Raw genomic sequence first — 18,819 nt, forward strand, 5'->3', positions numbered from 1 at the left:
AATTCAACTTGGGAGTTCTTTACAGGGATTCTAAGAGATGTCTCCTCTGAAACTTCTATAACCTATTATTCACTACATTCCCTCTTACATTTTACTCTTCTTTCTCACCTTAGGATACATGATCCCTTAATTCAGGCTCAGGCTAAAGAACTGACCCACTCACAACAGAAGATACAGGAAGGGAGAGGTGTCTGCTACCTTTTCACCCAGCATGTGAAGAACACAGTTAAGTCTTTTGAGGGCCTTCTCAGGAAAACTGGCATTGCCAGAGACAGAGATTCTGTGAGCAAATGGTACAAGGAATCCAGCTGACAGAGATCCTTGTCAGAAAACTGGCTACAGGTAACTTGGCTACAGGCTCTGAAGACCCTTAGCTCCTCCCAAGTGCCCCAAAGTGGGGAGAAAAAATGCAAAGTTATCTTCATTGTAGATTTTATTTTAGTTTTGACTATGGTCCTTAATCTGCATTCTATTGTTTTCTCTTTAGAGCACTCAGGTAATTGCTTTTCATATTCTTTCAACAGTTCTGAGTTTTGTGTTTTATTTTGAGACAGAGTCTTTCTCTCTTACCCAAGCTGGAGTTCAGTGACACGATCTTGGCTGACTGCAATCTGTGCCTCCTGGGCTCAAGCTCCCACCTCAGCCTCCCAAGCAGCTGGGACTACAGGTGTGTGCCACCATGCCTGGCTAATTTTTGTATTTTTTGTAGAGGCAGTGTTTCACCATGTTGCCTAGGCTGGTCTTGAACTACTGAGCTAAAGTGATCCACCTGCTTTGGCCTCCCGAAGTGCTGGGATTACAGGTGTGAGCCACTGTGCCTGGCCTGAGAGTTCTCAGTTTCAATCAGTAAGAGGGATAGAGTATAGTGGATTACTTCATCTTAATGAGCATAAGAACTCACCTTCATTTCTGGAAGATATTTTCACTGGATGTAGGATTCTAGTTGACAGGTTTTGTTTTTAAAAAGTGTTTGAAAAGTGATATTCCACTGTCTTCTGGCTTACATTGTTAACAATAAGAAGTCTACCATAATTTTTATTTTTGTTCCTCTGTATATAATGTCTTTTTTCACTGGCTGCTTTTGAGATTTTCTATTTATCACTGGTTTTAAGCAGTTTGGTTATGATAAGACCTTGTATAGTTTTATCTTTTACATATTGTTTTACTTTAGTTTCTTGCATCTGCATGTTTATAGTTCTGATCAAATTTGAATAATAATGACATATATATCTTAAATATGGCATATACAATATATTACATATGGCATATATATCAAATATATATAATATACATTCTATTCTTTCTCTCGATCCTGTTCTTCAAAGACTCCAGCTATATTTGTATTAGCTGCTTTGAATTTTTACCACAGCTGACTAATAGTCTGTTCATTTTTGTTGTATCTTTTTTTTTCTCTCTTTGTTTCTATTTCCATGTCTTGGAATTCATTAATCTTTCTTTAGCAGCATCTAATCTGCTGTAAATCCTATCCAGTGTATTTTCATCTCAGACTTTATTTTTCATCTAAATTTAATTTATGTCTTTTTTTAAAGTCTTCTATGTAACTCCTCATCATTTCATATTTTCCTCTATCTATTTTATTGTATTCTATTTTTTGAGACAGAGTCTTGCTCTGTTGCCCAGGCTGAAGTGCAGTGGTGAGATTTTGGCGCAAGTGATTCCTGTGCCTCAGCCTTCTGAGTAGCTTTGATTACAGGCATGTGCCTCCATGCCCAGCTAATTTTCATATTTTTCATAGAGACGGGGTTTCACCACATTGGCCAGGCTGGTCTCGAACTCCTGACCTCAGGTGACCCACCCACCTTGGCCTCGCAAAGTGCTGGGATTACAAGCATGAGCCGCCACAGCTGGCCTAGCTTCTTTAATACAAGAAATATAGTTATATTTGTTTCAATGTTCTTGTCTACAGATTCTGTCATCTGTGTCCTTTCTCTTGTTTTTTAGTTCTCACCTAATGTGTCCTTTCTAAGTCAGTTTACGTAGATTGATATTTTTTTCCTTCTCATCATGGAATATAGTTTTCTGTCTCTCTGCATTCCTAACATTATTTGATTTGATGTTAGACATTGCGAATTGTAACTTATTGAATGCTGGATTTTTTGCATTTTGTGTTAAAATTCTTTTAGCTTTGTTTTAATATACAATGAAGTTATTTAAAAACAATTTGCATCTTTTCAAGCTGGCTTTTTAATTTTTTTAGGCAGGATAAGCACAGCTATTAGTCAACGGCTGTTTTTTTCCCACTATGGAGGCAATATGACTTTTAAGAAAATAGACCTTATTTTTTAGAGTAGTTTCAGATTCACAGCAAAATTGAGCAGGGAATACAAAAATTTCCCGTATACCCCCTGCCTCCACACATGCATAACCTCCTAGACTATCAACATCTCTCTCCAGAATGGTACATTTTTTACAGTTGATGAACTTAAATTGGCATGTCATTATCACACAAAGTCCATAGTTGACACTGGGGGCAACACTCTTTTGAAGATTCTAAGCCAGTGATCTCCCACAGATTTGGCACCAGGGACTGGTTGCATGAAAGACAATTTTTCCACAGACGAGGTGGGGGTGGGATGGTAGGGGTTGGGAGTTGGGTGGTTTCAGTAGGAAACTGTTCCACCTCAGATCATCAGGCACTAGTTAAAGTCTCATAAGGAGCATGCAGCCTAGATCCCTGGCATGTACAGTTCACAATAGGGCTTGTGCTCCAATGCTAATCTAATGCTATCGCTGATCTGACAGGAGGCAGAGCTCAGGCAGTAATGTTTTCTTGCTGGCTGCTCACCTCCTGCTGTGCGGCCCCATTCCTAACAGGCCATGGACCAGTGCTGGGGTTGGGGACCCTTGTTCTAACCAATGCTCCCTCTACTAAAAGGGATTTTCACTGTACCTGATGGAAACACCAAGTGTTGCAAGCTCTGTGTGAGCTACAGATACTATTCCTTTTGGGAAGTTATTTTCCCTGCTTTGCATAATTTCCTCAAATACATGTACTAATGAGTACTTAGCTGAAGATTGAAGACAGATATCCAAGGCATTCTGTCTGTGCAGCAATCTATTCTCTAGTCTGTCCCGTGGTGTCTGCCACCCTGACTTCTTCAAACTTACTACCAGGCTCTGCCTGGGTCCTCCCTCCCTGCTCTGCAGTTGACAATCTCAGGCAGGAAACTGGAGCAATCACAGGACTCACTTCTTTTATTTTCTCTCTCTCAGGGATCACTGTACTGTACTGCACTATATCCAATGTTGAAGCTACAGTTTAAAATACGTTTTCCAGTTTCTTAGTTGCTTAAGGTGGAGGACAAATCTGGTCCCTATTACTCCAACTTGGCCAGAAGCAGAAGTCTCCGTTCAACCTTTGGGGTCAGAAAGAACAGTCTGACAGAAGGCAGCTTGTTAGAATGGGAAGACCCCTGGACTAAGAATCAGAATTACCTAGGCTCTAGTCTCAGCACTGTATTTACTAACTTTGTGCAAGTGATTGATCCTTCTTGAATTTCTGTTTCCTCATTTGTAAAGTGGGTCAAATCATAATTCCACGGCTGCTGTACAGATCAGTTGAAGTAGTATCTTAATGTTCATGAGTGTATTTCTCTTTCAGGGTTATTTATTTATTTTCCAGTCCCAATAAACTGTCCAAATCTTTTGGGGTAAGTTTAGGCACTGGATATAGTAGAAGCTGATGTTAGAAAAGTTGATTTATACTGGAATATTTTTCATAGAATCACCCCCAATTCTCACTAACAAACTGAGAAGAAGAGAAAAAGAATTACCCCCAAGAACATTGGAGGAAGCACAATAGGGACAGACTTGAAGGCACCCGGGCAGTCCTCTGGTTTTGCAGTAGAGGTAGGACAGGGCTATTTGTCCTCTCAGAGACTGGAGCAGGTTCTGTGTGTGAGTAGCAATGGGACAAACAGTCATGGTCTGGCAACCAGCCTGTGGCAGGAAGGAAGGTTATAACTGGAGAAGTCCAAAGGGCAGCCAGGCAAGTATTCTTTGAACTGGGGAACAAAAGACATTTTAAACTTTTTTCTCTACTTCAGGTAGCTGATGTCATGGTGAGGATTCACCACATCAGGAACACCCTGTCCAGTGGGCTCAGGCAAGCCCGCCAGGCCACTTCTCTAAAGACACAACCTGAGGCCTCCTGCAATAATTCTCCGAGAGCATTCTGAACACACATGTAAAGTGTTATGTCCCTGATCATATAGACCCCATGTGTGCAATGTGTGAAATGGGACCTGCTTAATTGCTGACCAGCTCTTTCTAATTTTGGTTTGCAGAATATCACAATGGTAAGAAAAATGAAGACAGGCAAAAGCTACTGGCTCCCAGGTAACTCTGAATGATGAAGGGGCTGATAATGGACTGACCAAATCTAGAGAGGATTCCAGAAGCAAGGACTCCAATCTAGAGAGGATTCCAGAAGCAAGGGCTCAAATCTAGAGAGGATTCCAGAAGCAAGGGCTCAAGAGGTTAAAGGTCCCAGATCTGGAAATAGCAGAAACTGCTGATTGTTCCTTTTTCTGTTGACTGATTATACAATGTGTCCTTTTAAAAATGGTTCTCTGTTCTCTTTGCAGTTCTTGTATTGGTTCCTATTTCCTAGTAATTTCTCACACTTAGTTAACTAGTCAGTCTTACCAAAAAGTAAACTAACCAGGGATCCCTGGTTTCTGTATCTTTAAAACCTATATGGTTACAAACCAAAGTGAGATGCCTTTCTGGTTTCTGCACAGTTGTCCTGAATTATGTTGGCAGATATTTTATAGCCAGAAAATTACCTTGAAAAATAAATTGAAACCATACCAAGTATTTAGAGCTAGGGGCCTAAAATCTGCAAAAGCCCTGGGATGTTACATTGTCTCAAAAGCCAGTATTCAATGGACCACTCCACATCATATTAAATAAAATCTGAACACAGCATTTTGAATCCAATAGTATGGGTCTTTGTGTCCTGTGTGCCCTGAGTGTATTTTAGAGTAGTTGTTGAGTCTACTACCTTATCTGTGTGTCATGAGGTCAATGCACTGATCACTTGCTGTTTTCACTTCTATACTAACTCTCGACTCACTATACTCCCAGTCAAAAGTGGACTGTATACTTTCTCTTTGATATGATGGTCCCTTTGGTCTTGGTGCCTCTTCCATGAGCTTCAGATGAGAACTAGCTATGAAGCTGTGGTTCCAGGCTGCCTGGGTTTAATTCCTTGTCTTGCCTACTCCACCAAGCTCAGGAGGGAGGTCCAGGAAGAAGAAATGGATGAAGTCCTGGAGGACTCACTAGATGAACAGTATTTGATTCATTCCAGCCGCCATGACTCCCATCAGCTTCCCAGCAGCAATGCCTTCCTCTTTGATGCACAGGAAGACTCCTCTGCTCTGGATTTAGCCAGTGAGTGCTCCTTTGATAAGAAAAATAAAGCTCCATCAATCTCTCCATAGCTCCTACATTCTACATGCTCAACACTTCTGTCTAAACTGAGAGATGTTATTCTCTGCAGGCAGGTCCTAAAGATTCACTTTAAAAAAGTGATTAGGCTGAACACAGCTCTGGGATCAAGTCTCAAGTACAGGTCCCTGGTGTGGGTCAGGTAATTTGCTCTGTTCCTGTCCTTACCTCAGTCCCTCTGGCCCGGACTGGCATCTGCAAGCTGGTATACTCAAAGCAGGCCAGAATGGAGAGAGTGAAGAGATTATGGCAGACTCTCTGCCACTGCTGCAGCACATGTACAAATCTGTTTAACAGATCTCCTTCTTTAAAATGGGACATCTTATCTTTCCTGAAATATATATATTTTTTGAGACTGGGTCTCTTGTTCTGTCACCCAGGCTAGAGTGCAGTGGCATGATCTCGGCTCACCACAACCTACAACCTGGGTCAAATGACCCTCACACCTCAGCCTCCTGAGTAACTGAGACCACAGATGCATGCCACTACTCCCGGCTATATTTTTGCCTTTTTGGTAGAGACAGAGTCTTGCCTTGTTGCCCAGGCTGGCCTCAAACTCCTGAGCTCAAGCAATTCACCCACCCCTGCCTCCCAAAGTGCTGAGATTACAGACGTGAGCCACCGTGCCCAGGCTTCTTGAAATATTCTTGATAATTATAGTTCCTGAACAGTTTTCCCAAGCTGTTCTAGCCATCCCAAGAATATTGGCAGGCTTGTCCACATGTTTGGAGGTGCAATTATAATGCTTCCTGGGTTTCAAGCTCCGGTCTCCATCTGCCCTCAGGTGCTTGCTTTCCCACAAGGTGCCATCTGACTAATAGAATATCAGGGAATTTCCATAAAGACAAGACTTTGGTCTTGGCAACCCTTTGGTAAATAGCCAGGGTTCTCCATCTTTGTGCAGCGCCAAGGCATTTTTATGATCTCTGTTAGTTTAGTCTCAATGTTGTAATTCAATCTAAATAAACAACGAGGCTATCTGCTGGAGAAAAGGCTGAATCTAACAGCAATTCCACCAGCATGCCCTCTTCCCAGAATAACTCCATGCTAGCCATTGGAGCTTCTCTAGGTATATAAGAGCCCCTTGGGTTGGTAGCCTCACTGGTGTGTGTATAGATTAAAACCTTGACCTATATCTCCTCTCCGTTACTTGAATGTTTGACTTGACTTTGGGGGCAAAAGTTTGTATTGTTAGGGGACTATATGCTTTTATACTCTTCTACATAATAGAAAGAGACTTTTTTAATTCACTCACTGAGCTTTCATAGTAATATAAACCATATTAGGCTTGTCATTTTGTCAGTGATGGGTGTAAGTATGTGGCTTTTATTACTCATACTATCCTCTGACAAAGGCATTCTTATTTCTCTTTCCAATTTCACAATAAGGTACAGAGGAAGGTCTTTACCATCTGTTAAAGATGTTCAGGGCTGGGCATGGTGGCTCACACCTATAATCCCAGCACTTTGGGAGGCCTAGGTGGGTGGATCACTTGAGGTCAGGAGTTGGGACCAGCCTGGCCAACATGGTGAAACCCCAGCTCTACTAAAAATGCAAAAATTAGCCAAGCATAGTGGTGCATTCCTGTAGTCTCAGCCACTCGGGAGGGTGAGGCATGAGAATCCTTTGAAACTGGGAGATGCAGGCTGCAGTGAGCCAAGTTAGTGCCTCTGCACTCCAGCCTGGGTGACAGAATGAGACTCTGTAAAAAATACAACAGCAACAACAACAAAAAGATGTTCAGGAGAGATATTTTGTAGAGAGGAACATATTCCCTAGTACCTATAAGTCATCTCAAGGAGGTGGTCACACCTTTCCTAGGGCTAGAAAAGCCCTACTCAGAGACCTTCAGTGTTTTCCCATCTCCTGTCAACCTGCCTTATACTTCCCATATCTCCATGTGGGAGGCATCCCTGTGGAGTTTGCTTAGCACTTGGCCATGCTTTGTTTGAAACCTTAAAAACTCTTAAAGAAGGTTGCCTTATGTTCCCTCATGAGAAGATGAAGTTGGCAAAAGGATGGTAAAGGGCAGGGATCTTGATGAGAGGCCCCTGACTACCCCTTTAGTGATCAGCATTCTTCATTTCCCATCTCATTCCATGTCCTGGTGGAATGGCTGCAGAAGATAAGATCCTGAAATAGTTGCTGCTTTGGTATGCGAAGGGACCTGGTTACTGTTCTTCTGGCCCAGCACAATGTTATGAAATGATGGCCACTATGTGAGAGCAATCTAAGAGGAGGGGAGTTGGAGAGAACCACCTTGGGGTGGTAGAATGAAGAGTAATCAAGACATAAGGGAAGCTGATGAGGATGGCACCATTTTTGGATCCCCTCCTCCTAGCTCCTTGGCCCCCTGGTCCTCCTGTCACTGCGGCCATCTCCGCTGGGCTCTGCAGGTGCTCACTCCTGCAGCCCAGCACACCTTGATGCCTCCTTGCCTGGGTGTCCTCACATCCCCTCTTTCTGTTTCTCCCTCATCATACTCAACCCTCTCCCCTCACACTCTCTTCCCCAGTTCATACCCTTTGCTCCCTTGCCGTTTCTACTCTCACCTCGAGATTCTTTCTGTGGGAAGGGTGAGGAGGGAGCCGGGTGCTGGGAATAAGCAGAGGGGGAGAGGCCTTTCCATATGTGCTGTAGATAAAGAAAAAGAGAGAGTGACACAAAAAGTGACAGAGCGAGGCAGTGACTGAAATCTGCACAAACCAAAATGACAGAGAGACCCACCGAGAGGACAATTGAGGCCAGAGAGATGTCAAGAGACAGAGAAAAAGGGCCCAATGTATGCCGACCCAGAGAGCGGAGGGCACTCAGACGTCTGGAGCCCAGGAAGCAGTCTGTTACCAAGAGTTTAAGATTCAAGAGATAGCAGGAAATATGGGAGACAGAGAAACTCAAAGAGACAGCAAGCCAGAGAGAAGCTGAGGAGGAAAGATGGAAACAGAGAGTGAAATAGACAGAGACCCAGATAGGGAGGGGTTGTGCAGCTGGAACTCACAGACACACAAGTCCTGAGAGACAGAGGCATGGGGAGGGGAGAATTATTATGCCTGTCCCCAGCCAAGCTCAGTGTCCCCAAGGAGATACTTGGCTGTGAGTGACTTCCCTGGTGCAATACCCCAAAAAGTAGGGACATCCTGTGAAAAGAGACTCAGTGTCCAGGGCTGGGATTCTAAAGGAGGAATCCCTGGCCCCAGGCCTAGGATCCCGGACATGAATACTTGGCAGAACTGGGGGAAGTGGCCTCAGGATTCCAGCTCTCCATCAAGCCCAAGGCTCTCTAGGGATCCCCTGCTCACGTTGGAGCCTCTGGCCCGGCCCCTGCTTGGCCTCCTTGGTCTCTCTTCTCCTGTCAAGAGAAGTTCCTGAAACCAGCTGCAGTCCAGCGTCTCTCCCTGAGCTCTGTAGTTAATGGCTCAGCCTCTGAGAGGCCTGGGGGCTGGGGATTGCAACACTTTCCGAGCCTCCCTTCTGCCCTCCCTTGAGTCTTTGAGGGCACAGGCAGCCCTTTCCTCCCAGGAAGGAGCCTGTGAGAGAAGCTGGTGAGGCCCCGGCAGCCTTCCTGCCTCGGGGGTCTTAAAGGGCTGGGGAATGTGGCAACAATGTCCCCCTCCCCTGCCTCCGGATTTCCTGAGCTCAAAGCTTTGAGGCTGGGCAGAGTCCAGGCTCCCACCTGGCTGGGTGCCATCCCTATGTCCCCCACCCTGGGGGAGCATCACTTGGAGGCAAACCCGGGCTGGAAGGCTCACCCAGCCAGCCCCAAGCCTCTTTTCAGCTCTAGCCTTGGGACCCAAATCTTCACAGTATTCAGAAGGGTGTGTTCCAGGTTCCAGGGAAATTTATAACCCAATACTCACTACTCCCTTCTTCATTACATATTCTGTGCATTGCCCATAGACCAGGCAGATGGAGAAACAGGAATTTTGGGAGAAAGACAGGACGATGTCTTGGTGAGGCACGGAGTCTTTATATGTTCACTAAAAATTAGTAATGTTTACCCACAATGGTTCTGCAACACTGAATATTTTGTAACTGAGTGAAATAGACTACATTTTATGTCTTTTATTGTCTGTATTCATGATTCCTCTGCAACTACAAATAACTTTATTTGCATTTTCTCAGAAATGTTCAAATTGCTCATAGTTTATTGGATTCATAACCCAGTAAAGGTTAGGTACCAACAGACCAGCAGACTGTCTTTAACATATAATCCTTTTTAGGCATCTGGGTCTGATGTGATGCTGCAGACCAGGGCTGCAGTTCTAGTTCCAGGCCAAACGACCTGACTGCCTGCTGCAACCCTCCCAAGATATCCCACAGGCTCTGCTCGCTCAGGGAGTCCCATGGACTCTCTTCTTTCAAAATATGACCAGAATCCTGGGTATTCACTGTAAAGTTCAACTTGGCTCTACGCTCAAATATTTGTATGATCATATATTAGAAAATATAAATATCACTGAAACCAATACCAGCCAGCTCCAAGCTACCCTCATCTCTTGCCTAGATCATCACAATAACCTCCTCCCTGCTCTCCTGCTTCCATTCATCCTTGTTCCCCCACCTGTCTGTAGTTCCTTCAGCAGTCAGTGCGATATCAAGAAGTCTGATCAGGCCATCCTTGTCCCAACCTTTCCAACAGCTCCTGTCTCATTCAGAGTCAAAGCCCTTTCAATGGTCTACAAGGCCCTATACAACCTGGTATCCCCATTACCTCCTGGATCCCTCTTCTGTTATTCTCCCCCTTGCTGCCTTGCTCCAGCCACTCTGTGTTCTTTGCTTCTTTAACGTTATGCTGTCTCTTGCCTCAGAGATTTTGCCCTTACTGTTTCATTTGCCTGGACTCTTTCCCCCGCAAATAGCTACATGGGCTAGTCCCTCCCCTTCTTTAGGTCTTTGCTCAAATGTCACTTCTCATGGAGGCCTTCTCTGAGCACCCTTTTCAAAATTTACAAGCCCCTTCCCTCCTACTCCCTATCTCTCTCTCCCCCATATCCCTTTTCACCATCTGATATTGGCTGTCTCAATCCCCACTAGACTGAAAGTTCCATAAGGGCGACAGTTTTTGTCTGTTTTGTTCAAAACCTTATCTCGAGTGTCTATAACACTGCTTGCCACACAGTAAGGCCTCCATGTGTGTTTGTTGAATGAATGATCAACTGGATGAATCTTCCCCCACTTCACCAAATCTGTCTCCAATCCCCATATACTTTGTCATGGTGAATTAACCACCCTCCCCTCCTCTCACTAGTCACACAGCTCAGGGACTCAGGCAGGAGTCATTGCTTACAACCCCTTCTCCACATTCCCATGTCCAGTCAGTTCTTTATTTTTTTTTTTTTTTTTTTGAGACAGAGTCTCACTTTGTCACCCAGGCTGGAATGCAGTGGCCCGATTGTGGCTCACTGCAACCTCTGCCTCCCGGGTTCAAGTGATTCTTATGCCTCAGCCTCCCAAGTAGCTGGAATTACAAGTGCCTGCCACCACGCCTGGCTAATTTTTGTATTTTTAGTAGAGATGGTGTTTCACCATGTTGGCCAGGCTGGTCTTGAACTCCTGACCTCAAGTGATCCGCCCACCTCAGCCTCCCAAAGTGCTGGTTTTACACGTGTGAGCCACCGCACCTGGCCTTCCAGTTTATTTTTTATTTTTATATTTTTTGAGACGGAGTCTCGCTCTGCCATCCAGGCTGGAGTGCAGTGGTGCGATCTCGGCTCACTGCAACCTCTGCCTCCCAGTTTCAAGTGATTCTCCCGCCTCAGCCTCCTGAGTAGCTGGGACTACAGGCACCCGCCCGCCTGGCTATTTTTAAAATATTTTTAGTAGAGACAGGGTTTTGCCGTGTTGGTCAGGCTGGTCTCAAACTCCTGGCCTCAAGTGACCTGCCCACCTCAGCCTCCCGAAGTGTTGGAATTACAGGCATAAGCCACCGCGCCCGGCCCCAGTCAGTTCTTAATGAAGGAGAAAGGGCCTTTTGTTCATCATTCAGAGAACTTGTGCCTGGAGCAGGGACACAATGGTGAGATGCAGTTTTAGTTCCTGCCTTTATGGAGCTCCCATCTCAGCCCTGCCAACGGCCCTGCAATCCTTCTCTTCTCCCTGCCTTTCTTCAGAGGCCCGTCGTCGCAGCCTAACTCCTGAACCGGATATGCAAGTTACCCTCACCTTCCTCTTCTGCCTCGCCAGCCCCTGCTTCCTTAGATCCAGCCTGTCATGCTCCAGTCATGCCAAATTCACTAGCATTTCCCTGTTTGCCCCAGGCTCTGGAACAACCCTGTGACTTTCTTCTGCGGAGCGCCTGTCACCTCCCACTGGCTAAGTCCTGTTCCTGACCCAGTTCAAGCATCCAGCCTGAGCTCAGCATCCCTCTGGGCTTCCACACCTTAATCAAGCTGAATCAGGGCCCTCCTCCCCATTCATCCTGTAATACTGTGGTAGGCTGTTGGTCACCTGCATCCTCCATTATACTGTGAGCTCCTTGAGGGCAGAAACCACATTCTCACATCTGCCTTTCCAGCCTCAGTACAGTGTTGGACACACAGGGGATACTTGATGCATATCTGTTGGGCTGCAGAGCCTTGGAGACGGTGTTTACCTTCTCCAAGCCTCTGTTTCCTAATCTGTCACGGCGATAATAACTCCTCCCAGGGATTTTGTGACAATTAAATGGGCTATCAGAAATACAATGCCTAGTATGGTAATCAGCACATAGTAGGTGCTCAGTGAAGTTGCTTTCCTTTTTCCCTTCTGCATAATTCAATATTTAGGAGCCAGATTCTACTGATCTCCTTTGTGCTCCATTCTCTGTTGAGGACCTGCACCAGGAAATGGAGCTGCAGCAGTCGGAATAAAAGTTAGATTTAAGGAAATGAAAGTTAGATTTAAGGAAGAACTTTCTTTAGAGCGTACTGAGGCTGAGATGATGAACTGAGGAGTCAGGCTGCTTGGCTTTGCCACTTGCTGCCTGTGTGACTCCGAACAAGTGTTTAATCTCTTTGAGCCTCGGTTTTGTCATTTGTAAAATGGGACTAACAGTATTGGCTTCATAGGATTCTTGAGAGAAATCAGTGACTATAAGGCATGTGGAACACAGCCAGGCACACAGTAAATGCTTAATAAGTGTTTACTATGATGCATTGAAGAGCACAAGACAGACAAGGAGTCATCCCCTCCACCTCCACCCAGTGTCAGGCTTTGTGGATACTTCCTCCTCCAGCTGTCCTGCCTCCCGCCCCGCCTCCATCAGACAAGGCCTCTGTGTGTTGGAAACCCCTGGTAAGGGAGTGCTGGTGAGGGAACCCGATTCACCCTATTCTCGGCAGCTTAGCTACTGAGCCCTGGGTTGTTTCTGTTTCTGTTTCTGTTACTGCCTGTGTTGTGTTAGGCTTCGGGGTATGTCAAGGAGCAGCTCGTTCCAGAGCGGCTGGGGCGGGGACCAGGTGGGCAAGCTGGGGTGAGTGCCCAGAAGTTGAGGCTGTGGTGCTCAGCTGCCAGGGCCAGAGTTGGCTGGAATATAGCAGGCGGCTAAGATTGTGCAAACAGGTCGTTGTGCAAGCATGACCCTGTGTGTGACCTCGACTGTGGAAACAGCTGTTTACTGGAGGTTGCCCGCTTGGGCAGCCTGCTTATAAAAAGCCCTTGAGCTGTTGACTTAGAAAGAAACAGAACACTCCTTCTTCCCTGAACCCGCCCTGAACTTTCTGCCTCCTGGCCTTTGCTCAGGCTGTTCCCTCTGCCCCAAGTGCCCTGCTTCACCTCCACCTCAACTTGCTGAAATTCTACTCATTCTTCAAGGCTCAGAGAAAATGCCACTAAGGCTTTTTTTCTTTTTCTTTTTTCTTTTTTTTTTTTTGAGACAGAGTTTCATTCTTCTTGCCCAGGCTGGAGTGCAGTGGCACGATGTTGGCTCACTGCAACCTTCTCCTCCCGGGTTCATGCGATTCTCCTGTCTCAGCCTCCCAAGTAGCTGGGATTACAGGCACCTGCCACCACACCTGGCTAATTTTTGTATTTTTAGTAGAGAAAGGGTTTCGCCATGTTGGCCAGGCTGGTCTCGAACTCCTGACCTCAGGCAATCCGCCTGTCTTGGCCTCCCAAATTGTTGGGATTACAGGCATGAACCACCGTGCTGGGTCACCAAGTCTTTTTTCATAAGCTATCCCCTCATTTGTAGAGTGTGTCCTGTGATATACCTTTAGTGTCCTGACAGTGTTTTACCTTATGACACTTTCCAGATCCGTGGGTTCAAGGATCTTTCCTTATTCACCTCTGAAAGGTTGGGAAGTTGAGGCCCAGAGAGGGAATGTAATCTGCCCATGTCCCACAGCCATTTTGAGGCTGAGCTGGGCTCTAAATGAGGCCTCTGCATTTTCTGCCACACTCACCACCCCTCTTTCAGGCCCCATCCACCTCTGACCTCGGACCTTTGCTCTAACCCCTGAGTTAAAGTGGGAACTAGAGGGATGGGTGGGACTTGTATGGAGGAGGGAAGTATGCTGGGCAGGGGAACAGTGAGAACCAAGACATGGAGGTTGGAATGGGTGCCATAACAGAGGCAGAAGGTGGCCCAGGCCTGGGAATGGTGGTGGTGGTGGTGGTGGGGAGGGAGGGAGGACCTGCATTCTAGACCCACAGATGACATTGATGCTGCATGACCCTGAGCAGCACCTCATAGTCCTGCCTTTCAGACCCCCAGCTCTCCTTGAAGCTCCACACACACCCCAAACTAAACATGCCTCCCAGCTGAGCTCTTCCATGTTTTCTCCTGAAAACGAGCTTTTCTGTCCTGGTGAATCCAGAAACTTGAACTGGTCCTGAACACCTTCCCTGCCAGTTACCCCCTACATCCGGTCTGTTGCTCCTTCCTGTGGGATCTGCCCCTTTTCTCCCACCTTACAGCCCCTGCAGGAAGCCAGGCCACCATTATTGTCTCCTTGGATGACGTCTTGGCTTCCTCCTGGTCTCCCTGCCTTCATTTCTGGGATACCACCCTTGCTATACTTAGCTGGAGAGCTTCTTCCAAATTACTAATTCCAGTATGTCACCACCCAACTGAAAATTGGCTGGGCACGGTGGCTCATGCCTATAATCCCAGCACTTTGGGAGGCCAAGGCAGGTGGATCACCTGAGGTCAGGAGTTCGAGACCAGCCTGGCCAACATAGTGAAACCCCGTCTCTACTAAAAATACAAAAATTTGCCGGGCATGGTGGCAGGCGCTTGTAATCAATCCCAGCTACTTGGAAGGCTGAGGCAGGAGAGTCACTTGAAACCAGGAAATGGAAGTTGCAGTGAGCCAAGACTGTGCCACTGCACTCCAGCGGGGGCGACAAAAGCAAAATTCCTTCAAAAAATAAAAAAAAATAAAACAATAAAATCATCCATCCATTGGTTCCTCGCTGTCCATGGGATAAAGTTCTAAGTCTTCCTCAAGTCCTTTGAGGCCCTTCAAAACCAGACCCTGAATCCTTCTTCACCCTGGAGCCTCATCTGTCTCTTTTTTTTCCAGGTCCTAATCCCTGGAACCTGTGAATATGTCATTTCACATGTCGAAAGAACTTTGAAAATGTGATTAACGTTAAGGATCTTGCGATGAGGAGATTATCTTGGATTATCTGGGTAGATCCAAGAGCCTCATCTCTTGATACTCCCTTTCTCAACTCCTCTTCCTCATTTTTTAAAAAATTAATTAATTTTTTTTTTGTTTTGAGATGGAGTTTCGTTCTTGTTGCCCAGGCTGGTGTACAATGGCTCAATCTCGGCTCACCACAACCTCTGCCTCCTGAGTTCAAGCAATTCTCCTGCCTCAGCCTCCCGAGTCGCTGGGATTATAGGCATGTGCTACCACACCCAGGTAATTTTGTATTTATTTATTTATTTATTTATTTTTCGGAGACAGAATCTTGCTTTGTCACCCAGGCTGGAGTGCAGTGGTACAGTATTGGTTCATTGCAACCTCCACCTGCCGGGTTCAAGCGATTCTCCTGCCTCAGCCTCCCAAGTAGCTGGGACTACAGGCATGTGCCACCACACCCGGCTAATTTTTTGTATTTTTAGTAGAGATGGGGCTTCACCATGTTAGCCAGGATGGTCTGGATCTCCTGACCTCGTGATCTGCCCACCTCAGCCTCTCAAAGTGGTGGGATTACAGGCCTGAGCCACCGCGCCTGGCCCTCTTCTGCTTCATGAAACTGACACTTCAATCATTCCAGTTACCATCATCGTGTAATCATGTGCTACTTTTTTCATGGCTCCAGGCCTTTTCCCACAGTTTCCCTCTGCTTTGGAATGCTCTTCGCTTATTTCTATGTCTGAAGAAATCTCTTTCATCCCTCAAAATCCAAGTAGCATGTCACCTCTTCTGTGAAGCCTTCCCAGATTTCCTAGGCTGCATTAGGCATTGTTCCCAGATGTTCTGTGAAGGCTGGGATGGATCCATAACCTCAGTACCCAGCATGAGGCCTGGCATGGAGGAGCTGTCCATGAAAGGTTGCTATACAATTTGGATGTTGGACCTGGATTTTCAGGCCTTGGGGCCCCTGTGGCCATCTAGTTACCTGCTGAGAGATCTGAAGGAGTCTCTTCCAACACGTGGCAACCAGCGCTGCATTCTCCTGCTTCCCTGGTGCTCAGCTGAGCAGGATTTTCTGCCTTTGATTGGTGCCACCAAATGAGAAATGAATTAATGAGGACATCACTGATACTGAATACTGGTGGGCAAAATACCCCAGGCCCTCTCCCCAGTCTCAGAGAGGCTGGGATGGCTGCCCAGATGCTCTCCTGGGGTGTGCCTCTGGGGAAGGAAGCAGAATTCTAGCTTTGAGTGGGCAGAAGAGAAGACTTCCCCTCCCTCTTATCCCCTGCTTGTGGTCTTCTGGCCAGGAGGGCCTTATCTCTGCTCTCCAGGCCTGGCTTGCCATGGTATGGCTGGGGAGGGGCATGGTCCTGGTGGTTGGGATAATGGGGAATCAGAAACTGAAGGGAGATACAGCTCGGATGTTTACCTTGGCTCAGAGGAAACCTATTCCCTCTACAACCCTGTGGCTGGAGGATAGAGTTAGGTGCAGGAAAGAGTCCCTAGGCCAGGCCAGTTTCTGCCCTATTCGTGGACTTCCTTGGGTGAGGGAGCTGGACTCATCTTTCCAGGGTCTGAGGCTTCCTTCCCCATCAGACAGCTGACTTATGTCACCACAGCACTGGCATGGGCAGGTGGAAGGGAGAAGACAGGGCCATTTTTCCTAAAATTCTTGCCAGGAAGAGTGGCCAAGAGAAGTCAAATGACCTGTGTAAGGACAGAGAGAGGCAAAGGCAGGTCTAGAGCTTCTGGGATCAGAGCCTAAGGCCTACATTCTCCCCTGCTTCCTGGGGAGTCTGACCAGGATCCTGAGAAGGAAGAGGGGTTCCCAGAGGTAGCCAGTCTGCTCCCTTGGTCCCAGGTCCTCTGCCATTGCAGCCTGGAACCTGGGGACACAGATGGCGGCTCCTGCCCACAGATAAGCCTCTGGGTTGGGGGGCACTAGGGAGCAGAGGGATGGTGGCTTTTGCAACCTCCATGTGGTTATACTGTTCTTATGAGTGGTCTAGATGACTGAGGCAAGGCTGGACGTGTTATCTCTATCACCTTTCTGACCTCCTAGGCTATTCTATGTTTCCTGCAATGTCCCGTTTATTCAATTCATGCACTTTTTAATTCACCCACTCCCATGCCCCACAGGCTCTTCTTTCTGTTCATCCTTTCACTCACCCGTTTATTCACCCATCTACCTTCCCATTCATTCATCTATCCACCTACCCACCCAGCCATCCATCTGTCTGTCTGTCCATCTTTCCATCCATCTGTCCTTCTGTCCGTCTGCCTATCCATCCTTCCAGTCATCCATCATAACTACCAACTCAGTCATCCATCCACCATCCATGCATCCATCTGTCTATCCATATATCCATCCACCCTACCATCCATCCATTCACCCACTAATTCATCCATTCATTATCCATGCATCCATCTGTCCATACGTCTATCCATCCATCCACTACTTATCCATCCATCCATCTACCCATCATACCCATCTATTCATTCACCCAACCACCACCTATGCACTTACCTATCCACCCATCCAGTCATTAATCCAGTAAAAAATTTTGAGCACCTGCCACCAATCAGGTCCTGCACTTGGACCTTGGGGTAGTGTGTAAATAAAACCCCAGGCTATAATGGTGTGTGACAAGCAAATTTTCTCACAGGACCTCCAAATGCCTGCCATCCCTAAGGATACCACACTATCTCTCTGCAGCCCTTATGAATGGAGGCAGCTCCTTCTCCCAAACTCCAGGAACCAGAAATGACAGGATCCAGAAATGTGTTTGGATTTCCTCTTGATTCCAGATATGTTATATGCAGATGTGACTCCAGTATCCTCATTTAAAGCTCTTGTCCTGTGAAGCTACACCACCCTCTATGGCTCCCCATCACCCTCCTGCTGGCCTCCGGTTACTTGGCTTCTGTCTCTTTTTTTCTTTTTTTTTCAGATGGAGTTTTGCTCTTGTCACCCAGGCTGGAGTGCAGTGGCATGATCTCAGCTCACTGCAACCTCCGCCTCCCGGGTTCACGCCATTCTCCTGCCTCAGCCTCCCGAGTAGCTGGGATTACAGGTGCCTGCTACTATGCCTGGTTAATTTTTGTGTTTTTGGTACAGATGGGGTTTCACCATGTTGGCTAGGCTGGTCTCAAACTCTTGACCTCAGGTGATCCACCCGCCTCAGCCTCCCAAAGTGCTGGGATTACAGGCGTGAGTCACTGCACCCGGCTGGCTTCTATCTCTTGACATAGGTATCCCCTCATAGTCTTTCTCTCTACTGCCATCCTGCCACCATCTGGGGAAACTTTACTGGCCACAAGGGTGCTGTGCTCACACACTGCTTTTCAATTCCTTGACTGGGTTATCTCTAAGGGCTTTTCCATTTTAGACACTCAATATCTTGTTTACGTTATGGACCTTGCAATCACCTGGATCTGCTCAACCTCTAGAGCCTTCCAGGACCTTGCAATCACCTGGATCTGCTCAACCTCTAGAGCAAAAAGGAGGTCAACACCTCCTCTTTGACCATAGGCCTACCTCTGTCCATCTCTCACCCGCTCAGCCCGACAGCTCCTGCTCTCTAAACTCAGAGAGGCCTCCAGGCTCTGCTCCCTCTGTTTCCTCATCTATCACCTCCTCACTTCCCTTCCTTTCTTCCCCGCTGGTGAGCCCAGTGTTAATTCGCTGAAGATTCTCTCACCTGTGCTCCGGGATTTGTGCAGTCCTGTCCATCCATCTCCTTGCCCAGCAGAGCTTCATGGGTTGGATTCTTTC

General features: G+C 46.8%; 1 protein-coding gene across 1 annotated transcript in view; it reads left to right on the forward strand.

Annotated features, from left to right (window-relative positions):
- LOC105526273 (putative neuroblastoma breakpoint family member 6-like protein) overlaps positions 1–18,819 on the forward strand; it is a 255,070-nt gene that overhangs the window by 5,743 nt on the left and 230,508 nt on the right. Inside the window, 2 exon segments of the mRNA XM_011962215.1 lie at positions 114–262; positions 265–342. Of these exon segments, the coding sequence (XP_011817605.1) occupies positions 114–262; positions 265–342 (227 nt within the window).

Source organism: Colobus angolensis, unplaced genomic scaffold (genome assembly GCF_000951035.1).
Source record: "Colobus angolensis palliatus isolate OR3802 unplaced genomic scaffold, Cang.pa_1.0 Scaffold584, whole genome shotgun sequence".
NCBI classification, from domain to species: Eukaryota; Metazoa; Chordata; class Mammalia; order Primates; family Cercopithecidae; genus Colobus; species Colobus angolensis.